At 46.3% G+C, this 13,918-nt stretch overlaps 1 protein-coding gene across 2 annotated transcripts in view; it reads left to right on the forward strand.

Annotated features, from left to right (window-relative positions):
• TGFBRAP1 (transforming growth factor beta receptor associated protein 1) overlaps nt 1-13,918 on the forward strand; it is a 68,084-nt gene that overhangs the window by 31,451 nt on the left and 22,715 nt on the right. For both annotated transcript variants that reach the window (XM_053200367.1, XM_027069379.2), the window contains exons 3-4: nt 4,902-5,096; nt 7,398-7,552. In XM_053200367.1, coding sequence (XP_053056342.1) covers nt 4,902-5,096; nt 7,398-7,552 — 350 coding nt within the window. The remainder of the gene's footprint in view (nt 1-4,901; nt 5,097-7,397; nt 7,553-13,918) is intronic.

A 13,918-nucleotide genomic window follows, 5' to 3' on the forward strand; every position in this document is an offset into this window, starting at 1 on the left:
TTTGCTGTCGTTTCTCCCTGAAGACGGTATGTGCTCACCCCCCGTGTCCTGAGAAACCACTCTTCCCTTTTTGTGTTAGCTTACGTCTTCCCATTTTCAGCAATACTTGGTTGAAATTTTCATACTGTGATTGAGCACTGTCACTTTCAACTCTGTATTTTGCTAATCCTTCTTGGAAAATGCAGACGGTTTAGCTACTCCTGACTCCGTGTGGCCCCTTCCCCGCTCCCAGCTCAGAGAAGGGGGTCCTCTGACGTTTAAAGGGTGCACAAGTTGAAAATAATGCTTTTTTTTAAAAAGAGGTACAATTTACACATTTGTTACATTTGCACTTGACTCTGACAATATAGAGACAGTAGAATTTGTCACCTGCTTAGCAAGTGTATAATTAATTAGTGTGTGTTAATAACAGTGCCTTCTGTTCCTACGTGGTTTTGTGGCACCTTATGCTGTTTGACCTGGGCCCCTCAATTGCTAGTTCTTGCTCTGCTCTTTTATTCTAGTGATGTCTTCTGCTTTTTGGGTGTGTAGAAGCCTTTGTTCTTGGCCTCTGGTTTCTGCCCTTTTCATTTCGAGAACATTCATGTCAGGGCCTCTGCGCTGCATACTTCCTAGGTCGGGCGATACCCAGCCGTAAGCGGGAAATGCAGTCACCCGGATTTAATGCCAAGATGAGGCTGGACCACGTCTTGCTGTCCACGTTCCCACGAGAGTGTGCTGTTCAGAACACGGTTACTTGACGGGAAGTTTCGCAGCATCTCAGGCTCGCTGTATGCTGGTCCCTCCGGGGGGTTATGTTGGCCAAGTGCCTGGCTGAGTGGCGTGCCAGCACCTGTGCCCTTGGGTTCTTTTCAGCTGGCTGGCTCTCAACACACCGAAAAGTCAGGATAGTGCTAACTGAATTTCCTCCTCCAAAGCTAAGTCCTCATTCCAGATTCTTCATGCTTCCCAGAGCTCTGCACCTCGGGTTTCTCTCCAGCATTTTTTAATGCTGGCTGAATACTTGGGCGATGCAGCTGGTGGGCCAGTTCAGACTGTAATTATGTCCTCTCTGTTACTGTAAAAAATTGGAAATGCCAAACCCCGTGCCTTCAGTCCCAAGTTCGTCTACCTCTGGGACAGTAGCAGACGGCTCTTACTGATCGGTTCCGCCTTCTAGCTCTGAGTTTTCTCGGTGGAGTTTTCCGTGTCTCCACTGAACTCCTGACTTCTTACCTGCTTTGGAAAGAGCTGAGATCAAAGGGGCCTCACCAGCCTCAGGAGCAGCCAGCCCTTGGTTGCGCTCTGCAGAGACGTTTTCTGGTTTCTTTCCTGTCCTCCTGTATTCCGCTGTGGCTTTGGGTGTGCTCAGTGCACCAATTTGTTCCCCTTCAGGAAGCATGCTGCTATCGCCCGAGAAAGCGCTGGAACCCCAGGCTCCCCTCTCCCAGAAGTCTGTGACCTTGAGTTCGTGAAGTGCAAACATCGCCTCCTACCCGCATCCTAATCTCTGTTTCATTTTAGACTCCACGTGGTCGTGTTAATCCCGAGGCCAACAGCCGCATGGTGGCCCTTGACTCACCTTCTGTCTTGTTCCCACTGAGTCAGATGCCAGGTTCCCTGATTCAGCTCTGGAAGTCACCTCCCCCTCCGTTTTGCCCTAGTGCTGGGCTGACCGAGGCCTCCTTCCTGGTGGTGGGCAGCTGCCTGGCCTCCCCTGGGTCCCACTCCTTGCACACAGCCCCCGTCCCCACTCCTGCCAGGCTGGCCTTCCGAAGCACCTGTGACGTGTGACAAACACGTTTTGTTACTTACCGCTTTACTGCTCAGCCTGACTACAGCCCGCACGTCCCATTCCAACACCGACTTGACTTTCCGACAGGGTTCACCCTGTTCTGGCGACACATGCCCTCCCCCACTGCTGTCCCCTGTCCCGGTCACCTTCCTGGTGCAGGCTGCTGTTTGATCGCTGGGCTCTGTCTACACTTGAACTCTGTCAGCACTCAGAAAGCTTTTTACACCTTTCTGTGCCCTGGTCTTTATCTCCTGTGTGGTAATTTTTATTTTACGAATTTCCCTGTACCCCTTCACCACTTGTGAATCCTTGAAACGCTGGTCTATCACTTGGTAGCTATCTCTGTGCTTCATGTAGTAAGAGCTCACTGAATTGAAATCGCTACTTGGTGTTTGCCCTTTTTTCATATCCACAGTTAATAGGCGAGCTTTCTTCTCTGTGCGTGATGCGCTCAGCCAGAGCCACGTATTCTTTTAATGTGTTATATACTCAATTTTATGCTGTTACTAAAAACATTGCAGTGACCATCTTGGTACTTACTAATTGGCGCTAGATTTAAAAGTAGAATCAATTAAAGTGTAAGTGTATACTCAGGGGCGCCTGGGTGGCTCAGTCGGTTGAGTGTCCGACTTCACCTCAGGTCATGATCTCACAGTTCACAAGTTCGGGCCCCATGTCGGGCTCTGTGCGGACAGCTCAGAACCTGGAGCCTGTTTCGGATTCTGTGTCTCCCTCTCTCTCTGCCCCTCCCCCACTTGAGCTCTGTCTCTCTCTGTCTCTCAAAAATAAAGAAAAATAATTTAAAAAAATTTTTCAATAAAACAAAGTGTAAGTGTATATTCAGTTTTGGTAGATAATGCCAAATTATTCTCCACAGTGTGTTTTCCTTATAGCGATACTGGTGTCATCAGTCTGTTACCTTTGGCCAATCTGATGGATAAAAGTTGTTTTTTGACTGCTTGTTTTTTTTTTTCATTTAAATTTGTGCTCCTGGTTATTAATGAATATGAGAATCTCTTTATGAATTTATCAGCCATTTGCATTTTTTGTCTTTTGTGAATTACTAATTTATAGCCTCTCTTTCTATGTTTAGTCTTTTTCTTTTTTTTTTTTAATGTTTATTTTATTTATTTTTGAGAGAGAGAGAAAGAGAGAGAGTGAGAATGTGAGGGGGAGTGGAAGAGATAGAGAGAGGGAGAAAGAGAATCCCAAGCAGGCTCCACGCTGTCTGTGCAGAGCCTGATGTGGGGCTCGAACTCACAAACCGTGAGACTATGACCTGAGCTGAAACCAAGAGTCGCATACTCAACCGGCTGAGCCACCCAGGCGCCCTGAGTTAGTCTTTTTCAAAATGATCTTTGGAGACTTTGAAGGGTCAAAGGGAAATATGTAAGGTCAGAATGGTTTACCTTAGGCAGTTGTAACTCCTTCGTGGGACACATAACACACACACACACACACACACACACACAGTAGGCTTAGTGTGTTATCCTCTTTTTTAAAAAAATAGTTTTTTAATATTTCTTTTTTGAGAGAGAGAGTACAGGTGGGGCAGGGGCAAAGAGAGGGGGACAGAGGATCCAAAGCTGGCCCTCCACTGACAGCAGCGAGCCCAGTATGGGGCTTGAACCCATGAACTGCAAGAGCCTGACCTGAGCCAAAGTTGGACACTCAACCCACTGAGCTACCCAGGCGCCCCAGTGTTCTATCCTCTTGTCAGAGTTTCGGTTCTTGCTACCACTTGCCCAGAGCCCATAAGTAGCATGTTAAGCAGGGTCCAGCAGTGTTCAGAGCAGTGTCGTTCTTCATGGAGGGCCTCAGCGGGTGTCCGTTGAGAGCAGGGCGCATACACCCCTGTGGGTCCTGCGTGATACCCATTTTCAGGAACCACCTAATTTAGAGGAACAGAGCTATGTCTGTACTTGGTTGGCTGCAGTATGTTTCAGTCTTTGTAACTACAGAAAATTTAGGTGAGTTGACGATTTCATGGGTTTAGGAATTTTGCTCATATGGTATAGTTGAGATATTTCCCCTTGTCCTTAATCTTAAAGCTGTCTCCGGATCTCTTCCTGTGTCTCCCCTGCCCTCTCTCCATCCTGTATAGTAGAAACCATTTGTCGTTTGCAGTAGCAGCTGACGATTTGCAGGCACCTGCATGCTATTTTAAAGGTGTTTTATGTCAACTCGTTTGAAAACCAAGTTAAAATGAATTGACTTTCCTTCGTGAATGTATTAATTTTGGTAAACCCAGTATCTGTGGACTGTATATGTGTAGCTCATTTAGAAATGGCTAGTTTGGTGCTTTATGTACAAGACAGATAAGCAGTCATTTGACGTGGAACTTACAAACACTTAACAGCAGTCTGTCTCGAAGTGCAAATCTGGTTCTCTCCCTGCATTGTAGAGTATGTATGTCCAGTAGTAGCCTTCAGCTCTGAGCAGGGCCCGCTCCTTATGGGACACCTTGTGGAGCGCCTGGCACATAGTAGGAGCTCAATAAATATCTGAGTGACAGTGTTCAGTATTCATTTGACAAGGAAGAGCTGTAACTTAGAGATGCAAGCCAGTTGGAAGACTGGATATGAGAGTGAGCTTGCGAAGCTGCTTAAATTGTTTGGAGGTAACTTTTTCCCCACAGGTGACGACATGTGCTTTATATACCTTCGTGTGGGTATATGTAAACTTTTTTCAAGTTCATTTTTTAAAATTGTATTTTAAAGAGAGAGAAAGAGAGCTTAAGCGGGGGGAGAGGGACAGAGGGAGAGAGAGAGAATCTCAAGCAGGCTCCACGCTCAGCACGGAGCCGAACACGGGGCTCAGTCCCACCACACTGGGATCATGACCTGAGCCAAAATCAAGAGTCAGGCGCTCAACCGACTGAGCCACCTAGGCGCCCCTAAGTTCATTTTAAGTTAGAACTAAATACAAGGTAGACATTCAGGGGGAGGTGGTTTTCTACACAAAAATGAAGCCATGTAGGGGTTTTCACACCTGCAGCGTAGGACATCATCCTTCCTCTCCTGAAACATAACGAAGGAGGGGGTGGTGTGCGTTCTGCGTCCAGACACGGACAGAAAAAAATGCTATACTTATTTGGAGGCCCGACTGACCCTTCCTATTTTTATAGGCATGTTTGCCACGGTTGCCGGTATATCTCAGCGAGCCCCCGTGCACTGGTCGGAGAACGTGATTGGGGCAGCCATCTGCTTCCCGTATGTCATAGCTCTGGATAACGAATTCATCACGGTGCACAGCATGTTGGACCAGCAGCAAAAGCAGACCCTGCCCTTTAAGGAGGGCCACATTCTCCAGGATTTTGAAGGTACCACTTTACACAGAAATCATAATGGAATTTCGTTATCAACCCTCTTGTGACATTTCTACAGTAAACGTTATTAAGGGTCCATCGGAGCCGGGCCTCATGGTAAGTTTGGAAGACGCACAGGTGATGATGGTGCAGTCTCTGTGCTCCAGGGGCCCCGAGGTTAAAGGGAGACGGATATTTGAACAAATAGCTGCGGCAGTTTAAGAGCTTGATAAACACAAAGCAAGGTCAATTGGGAGAGCAGAGGAGGAATTGTTTCCTGGAAATAATCAGGGAGGGCTTCCTGGAGGAGATGGTATTTGAGCCAAACCTCTGAAGATGAGTAGGAGTCAGCCGAGCAGATTTGGTGTGAAAGAACCTTCAGGTAGAGAGAAAGGTGCCTGCTGAGAGGGAGCCCTGGGCTTCAGGACATGCAGGCAATTCAGTGTCACTGGAGTACATCACGCATGAGGAGGCCTAGCATGACACCAGGCTGGGGCAGACCCGGGCAGTCGGGAGGGACCTCCCCTCGTGTGCAGCTGTGAGCTGGGCGAGGGATTTATTTTACTTTTCCTAAATTTTATTATGAACATTTTTTTAAAAAAATTTTTTTAACGTTTTATTTCTTTTTGAGACAGGGAGAGACAGAGCATGAACAGGGGAGGGTCAGAGAGAGGGAGACACAGAATCCGAAACAGGCTCCAGGCTCTGAGCTGTCAGCACAGAGCCCGACACGGGGCTCGAACCCACGGACCGCGAGATCATGACCTGAGCCGAAGTCGGCCGCTTAACCGACTGAGCCACCCAGGCGCCCCTATTATGAACATTTTTAAATATACTGAAAAGTTGAAAGAAAAACAAAGTGAGGCACCATGTACCATTGCCCTAGACTCAACACTTGTAAACATTTTGCTGAGCTACTTAAAAACAAGTAAAAGACATCATGCCATTTAATCCGAAATACTTCAGTGCGCAGTAACCACAAAGCCCTTTTCACACCTTAGAAAGTGAGCCATGTTCAGATTTCCCCAGTCGTCCTATGAATGCCTTGTATGATATTTTCTTCAAACCAGGAACTGATCTAGATTTGTATGTTACATGTGCCACTTAAGGATGTTAGCTCACCAAACATCGCCCTTCCTGTTCTGGATGCTGGGGATATAAACTTACTAAGACTCTCGGCCTCCACATTAAGCATGGCATATCCAGTCGGGGGCCCTGACACATGCATCAGGAATGCGTGTTTCGTAACAATGTCACGGTGCCGTGTACATCGAGTGGCAGAGGTGGGCATGGGGTCACAGGCACATAGAGGCTGCCGACATAACCCACCGTAGGCGCAAACAAGGGGAGACTCCTTGGGAAAGGGGACCCCAGTGCAGAGAAGGGACAGCATCTCCTCTGAGTATGAGAAACGTTACTTCGGCCGTGATATAGAAGGCAAATAATCTGGACAAGAGAGCAGAGCGGAAAGACTTAGGAAGATGTGACAGTAATCCAGGCAAGGAAAGATGAGGCCTTCAGGCAGTGGGGCCAGAATGGAACAGTGGGTTCCCGGGAGAGAAAAGCGGAGGATCAGAGAAGGGTTGGCTGATACCCAGTCATCCTTCAGACACGAAGAGAAGATCGTTCTGTTGCTTGCTGCGGACAGGTGATGGTTTGCTTCAAGAGCATCTCCAGACGGGAGCGGAACTCAAGGCTTTGGAGCTGGAGCGCAACTTGCTTTGCAGCTCTAGCTTTGTGGACTGTCTGCACCGGGTCTCCCAAGTAAAACGAGGGCGATGGGTGATGGGGTTGGCCACAGGTCAGGTGAACTCACGGGGCTGCAAGGAAATGATTGAGGTCACGCCAAGACCTGGGCGTATTAGGGTGGGAGGTGAGTATGAAGTACGGTTCAGAATGTTGTGTCGTATAATCTTAGTTTCCTATAAACTATCATGGAAAGAAAAGAAGTCTTAAAAGACATTTTAGGGGAAGTATATCATAATCTTCACTGATCATTTGCCATAATTGATCTGTACAGCTTCTTTGGGCTTTCTGTTATGTATCTACTCAACTGATTTTACATTTACCCATACTTTTGAATAAACGGCAAAAAAGCCTGTCTCATACTTTGGAAATGCGGTGTTAGTGTCGCCCCCCGCTTTTTCTGACCATTGGCAGTATGTGAGGAAGAAAAGAGAAGCACTGTAATTGATAATTTCTGAAGGGATTCTGTGTTGAGAGAACTGTGATGAAATCAGTCATCAGATCGGTAACGATCCTATTGGGAAGAGCGTGTGTTCTTTCTCTTTCCAACACTGTTGATTTTTTTCCCAGGAAGAGTGATTGTCGCCACAAGTAAAGGAGTTTACATCTTGGTTCCGTTACCCCTGGAAAAGCAAATACAGGATCTTCTAGCAAGCCGTAGAGTGGAAGAGGCTTTGGTTTTAGCCAAAGGAGCCCGGAGGAACATTCCAAAAGAAAAATTTCAGGTTTGTAATTAGCTGGTTACAAGAAAGCATGCCTCCAAGCCACCGGTTAAGAAACACTCAGATTTCATTAACGTACGTCGGCCCTCCCGATGCACCACAAGATTGCTTTCATGTCTGTTAGTTTACTTCCTCAGCCCATTCACATCATACAGATATGGAGGCAAGTTGCAGTCGGACAGCTGGACCAAGGTCTCACTGCTAACAGAGGCCGAGTAATTCCTGTGTCTGACGTATATAACACGTTGTGTTTCTAGTCAACTTTCTTCTTCTGTGGGCCTTCAGAGAGGGGTCGGGGGATAGTTCTCATAAAGGGTAACGACGTCAGCTTCATTTGTCTCCTAATTTAGAATTTGTGTTTGTTGGGATGGGGTTCAATTTTAAAAGTTTAGGTTTATCTAAACTATAGGAAAAGCTTTGTGAGCCATGCTCATAAACTACCTAAGACTGCAGAAATCCTTCTGGTTAATTTCCATAGAAAGACACTTTTAATGCCCTTGAGGCACCAGCTTTATTGTGGTTAGTATGATAAATAAAACCAATCCAAGGATCATAAGGTATTCTTACATCCAGTGGAATCAGGTTCCCTAAAAATTGCTTCTCGGTCAGTCATTAGTTAGTTCACATTACTCTACATATTTGAAAATAATGAAACATAGTAGGGTGTGTGTATGCTTCATTGAATATGGAAACTGATCATGAAAAGTTCTCATGACTTAATCATGATCCCTTGATGGTTACCCAGCAGTCAGATTTCCACATGACTGAGTGATTGTTGTGGAGTGAAGTAATGCCTTCTGGCCTCAATTGCTTTATGCTGTCAAATGAAAGAAGACCAGACGTGTAATTTATGGTTATGGGTATGAAAGATAGCTTTTTTTTTTTTTTTGAGTATAGTGGACATATAATGCTATGTTACTTTTAGGTGTACAACATAGGGATTCAGCTTCTCTAAATGTTATGCTGTGCTCACCAAAGTGAAGAGGCTGTCTTTTCTATGTTGAAAGATTGATGAACCTTCCCTCTATTCCTGACTTTTTAAAATTTCAGTCCAAGTTAGTTAACATATATAGAATTTAGTGATTCATCACTTACATATAACACCCAGTGCTCATCCCAACAGGTGCCCTCCTTAAATGCCCATCACCCATTGAGGCCATCCATCAGCCCTCTCAGTTTGTTCTCTTGTATTTAAGAGTCTCTTATGGTTTGCCTCCTTCTCTGTTTTTATCTTTTCCTTCCCTTCCCTTCCCATATGTTCATCTGTTTTGTTTCTTACAATCCACATATGAGTGGAATCATATATTTGTCTCTCTCTGACTGACTTATTTCGCTTAGGATAATACATTCTAGTTTCATCCACTTTGTTGTAAATGGCAAGATTTCATTGTTTTTGACCACCGAGTAATATTCCATAGTATACATATACTAATTCTTTATCCATTCATCAGTTGATGGACATTTGGGCTCTTTCCATAATTTGATGATTGTTGATAACACTCCTTTGGATACATACCTACTCGTGCAATTACTGGGTTGTAGGGTAGTACTCTTTTTAATTTTTTGAGGAACTTCCATACTGTTTTCCGGAGTGGCTGCACCAGTTTGCATTCCAATCAACAGTGCCAAAGGGCTCCCCTTTTGGGGCACGTGGGTGGCTCAGCCGGTTAAGTGTCTGGCTCTTGATCTCAGCTCAGGTCATGATCTCACAGTGTGTTTGAGCCCCAATTGGGCTCTGTGCTGACAGTGTGGAGCCTGCCTGGGATTCTCTCTCTCCCTCTCTCTCTCTGCCCCTCCTCCACTCTCTCTATCTCAAAATGAAAAAATAAATAAACAGCTTCATAGTTTACCAAAAAAAGGGGAGGCTCCCCTTTCTACACACCCTCGCCAATATCTGTTGTTTCCTGAGTTGTTCATTTTAGCCATTCTGACAGGTGGGAGGTGGCATCTCATTGTGGTTTTGATTTGTATTTCCCTGATGATGAATGACGCTGAGCCTCTTTTCATGTGCCTATTGGCCATGTGCATGTCTTCTTTGGAAAAGTGTCTGTTCATGTCTTCTGCCCATCTCTTCACTGGATTATTTGGTTTTTTGGGTGTTGAGTGTGATAAGTTCTTTACAGATTTTGGATACTAACTTAATATCTTCTCCCATTCCGTCAGTTGCCTTTTGATTTTGTTGATGGTTTCCTTCCCTGTGTTCCTGATTTTTGAAAGTGAGACCAATCTCCTAGTGTTCAGCAGGGGGCAGCAGAGGCAAAAAGAAGAGAGCTCTTCAGTTCAGGACTGGTGCTGTGCTGAGTATACTTGCCTCTGCAGCCTGTGCATCAGCTCCTGGTGGGGTGGCTGGGCTAAGAAGGGTCAGGATCAGACCTCCGGAGACTCTGAGGCCTGCCCCTGCCCTGCTTGCTCTTGGCCCCGGGAGCTGCCCCAGTGGACGTGTTGGGTGTCTAGGTGGGCCACACATCGGAGTGCCCCCTCTTTGCATACACACATGTGCACACGTTAAGTGTGCAGCATTTTCTTATGGGAAGGTGCAGTGTTCTTTGTGTGATCTTTTCTCCCTCGCCTCTCCTTTCACCAAGTAGCAATGTCCAGTCGATATTTGGCTCATATTAGTCATCGTCTTGCTCAGGTGTCATCCGAGCGTCATCTTAGTTTCTCATTTGGAGTTTTTTCCTTTCTAACATGCTCCCTGCCGTCTCCTGGTTGCTGCAACCTTGTATATCCAGACCTGGAAATACACCTTCAGAATGATCTCGAATTCACCCCATATTCCCAGTGTCTGTTGCTACTGCTGACATGCAGACCCTTCTCCTATTTTGTATGAATTATTTTAACTGCCTCCTTTGTGTGTGTGTGTGTGTGTGTTTGTGTGTGTGTGTGTGTTTGGTCCATACTCCATGCCACTGTGGGAATGATCTTTTTGAAATACAGACTGCTTTGCCCAGAGTGCTCCAGTGGGCACCTCATCCACACTTTTTTTTCCTTCCCCTTTTAAAGAGAGCACATGCGTGAGTAGGGGGCGGTGGGCAGAGAGACAGAGGGAGAGAGAATCCCAAGCAGGCTTCACGTTCAGTGCAGAGCCCTACATGGGGCTTGATCCCACGAGCCTGGGATCATGACCTGAGCTGAAACTAAGAGTCGGACGCTCAACTGACTGAGCCACGCAGGTGCCCCTCATCTGCACCCTTGAAGCGCCCGTGGTCTGGCCCGACCCACTTCCATGAACCCGCATTCTGCCTGAAAGGGTAGAGGGGGCAAGGGAGCCAACAGCTCTTGAGCCCTTCAGCATGCAAACACTCAGCGAGGCATTTCAAAACATTTTTAATTCTCGAAACGATTTAGAAGTAATCCACACCGCTGTCCAAAGACGGGAGGCAGGACAGCTGAGATGGTTTCGTGTGTGACACCTATCTGGTTGCATCAGCGCTGGCCCCCTAAAACAGTGCTTCACCCTGCGTGCTTTCACACACCTCCGCTTTCTCCTTTGCCTGACTTAGTATTTATGCTCGTGTCCATTACTGGGGTGCACGTCCATACTCAACAGTAAGATTCTCTCTCCATCTCTGCCCCTCCCCTGCTCTCTCTCTCTCTCATTTAAAAAAATAAATAAAAAAAAATAGCATGTCAGTTTTGTGTCACTGACTTCTGAACTAGGGAGGGATTTATCAAGAAGTTTAACTCTGGGACCGGGATTAAAAGAAGAATGCTTCTAGAGATCCCGAAGGGCGAGAGTTTAGATCTTTAAGAAAGTCAGGTTTAGGGGTGCCTGGGTGGCTCAGTTGGTTAAGTGTCCAACTTTGGCTCAGGTCATGATCTCACGGTTGGTGGTTCGAGTCCCGTGTCCGGCTCTGTGCGGACAGCTCAGAGCCTGCGGTGAGCTTTGGATCCTTGTGTCCCCTCGCTCTCTGCCCCTCCCCCACTCGTGCTCTGTCTCTCAAAAATAAACATTAAAAAAATTAAAAAGAAAAAAGAAAGCCACGTTTAAATTATAGTAAAGTTTAAGACGTCATAAAGAAAGCAGCAGTAAGGAGACCTTATATTATAGACGAAGGCTTGTGCCAGAAAGTTCTCTTGATTTGTGTTGTGTGCTATGGATAGTATTCATAATTAAGGTTGAACTCCTGATACCTGTGGTTTTGTTTTTGTTTTTTTTTTCTATTTCACCTGAAACTCTTCGAGTATGTCTCTTTAAGAGACAAAATGTCCCCTTTGAAATGTAAACACTGCATGGTCTGCAGAACTCCCTGAAGTCATAACGAAGTCCTTTACATTGACATTTCCCCAGTTGTCCCATAAGTGCTTATGTCCCACCATTATTTCTTTCCCTGGGGGTCCCCCTCCCCACCCCCCGCCAGGCTGTGTGGTCAGGTGACTGTGCCTGAGCCACCTGGGAGGGTCCTGTCCTCCAACTGCCGCCACATCTTTCGTATATGTGCCCAGGGCCCTTTGTTCCATTTGCCTTTTGTTTCCTAGGGATTGCTTTTGGAAATTTAATTTTGTCTCAGAATTATGTAAAATATTTGCCTAATTCAGAAGTCAGATCAACCGAAGTCCATTTAAAGGAAGCTACATTCTTCCCTGTCTTTTGGTGTGAAACTTGCAAATTTTGTTCTAACGGTGACTGTAATAGTATTTACTTTATAAAAGCCTTTTGCTTTTCTCTTTTTCTTGCTGGGGGGAGCTCCTGCTGTCTGCTGGTTGCCCACTTTGAGCAGCTTTTGGAAATAGCTGGTAACCTCTTAGCACCTTCCCCTTCTCTCCCCCAGCATCTGTGTTCAGGTAGCATCCCTCTGTTCCCAGCGGGTCAGCGAGCATATTGCACTTCGGTTTCATCTCCCCATTTCCCCCTCATGTTCGATGGTCGTATTTTCTCTACTGTCTCTTTCAAAGCCTACAGCCGTCTACTGTCTCCCGTATCTTTATCTGTCTTCATTGAGGGGAGGTGTGTACCAATTGCTCACCAACACGTTTCATGCTGCTGATTCTCCAGTCTTCTGGTGTTTTGAAGCAATCGATCCTCCGGGAGATATCTCAGGATAAGCACGTGGGAACACCGTCCCAGAGACTCTGCGTGTTGGTTAACAGTTCACCTGCAGCCTTTATGCTTGCAGGCCAGCGAGGCTGGATAGAAGACATTTGACTCACACTATCTTTCAATGAGGAACTGAAATGAACTCCACCATTACTTTTCGGCACAAAGCATCGGCGAATATTGGGTGACAGTCTGAATTCCTTTCCCTTCTGGGATGTGGTCCTTTGCCTCGAATGCCCAGAGAAGTCTTTCCTTGTCTTTAAAGCTCAGTTTCTCATCGTTGGCACTTACTGGCACATTGGAGCTGGCCATGGCCCCTTCCACTGCCATCCGCAGATGGCCTGCCAGGCTTTCGGGTGGTTCCTGATAGTGGCTTGGGGACTCTGGCTTCTGTGGCCCCACAGCCTCTTTTCCTCTCTGCTTCTCCCCACAGTTTCTAACACCACCCAGTTCCCGTAGTTGGGTGGTGACTTCTCCCCAGCGGCTCGCGCTTTTGGGTTTGTGGGTACGCTGTGTGCCACTTCGTGCTGTTATAAATGTTGTCAGCGAGTTTCTGGTTTTGCTGTCCCAGCTGTTTTTGTGTGTTTGTTTTTAACTCATGGTAAAATACACGTTAACATAGAAATTACCATCCTAACCAGTTTTAAGTTTACAGGTCAGTGGCCTTAGGTACGTTGGGCAGCCGTCACCACCAGGCATCTCCAGAACGTCTTCTCCTCTTACAGAACTGAAACTCTGTCCTCATTAAGCACTAACTCCCCCTCCCGCTCCCCGCGGCAACTCCATGATTTCTGTGTCTATGATTGTGGCCATCCCACGCCCCTCGTGTAAGTGGAGTCATGCAGGACTTGTCCTTTTGTGCCTGGGCTTACTTAGCGTGGTGTCCTCAAGGCTCTTCCATGGCACAGTGCCTACATGTCAGAATTTCCTTCCCCTCTGAGGCTGAGTCATACGTTCCATTGTATGTATGTACCGCAGTTTGCTTATCCATCATCCACTGGTGGACATGTGGGTTGCCTCCACCTTTTGGCTGTTGTGAGCTGCTATGAAGTAATTGTTCTGTTTTTATGCAGAGGCTGCAAGGTTAAAAGGACAGCCTTGCCACTCTCTTCCCAGATACCTTGGTTCTGGAACATTCTAAAGTAATTTTTTGAAATTTAATAAATTGCATGCATGCACATCCACTCATAAACATGTTCTGCATGGCAAAGCCTACTATACATGAATGAAAAACACGAGTTTTTGCAGTATTTGCAGTTTGAAGCACAGAAGGTAGGCTTGTTTCTCTAAAATGTCAGGACCTCCTTCAACATATAAATAAGAAAAACATG

This window comes from Acinonyx jubatus, chromosome A3 (assembly GCF_027475565.1).
Source record: "Acinonyx jubatus isolate Ajub_Pintada_27869175 chromosome A3, VMU_Ajub_asm_v1.0, whole genome shotgun sequence".
Lineage (NCBI taxonomy): Eukaryota > Metazoa > Chordata > Mammalia > Carnivora > Felidae > Acinonyx > Acinonyx jubatus.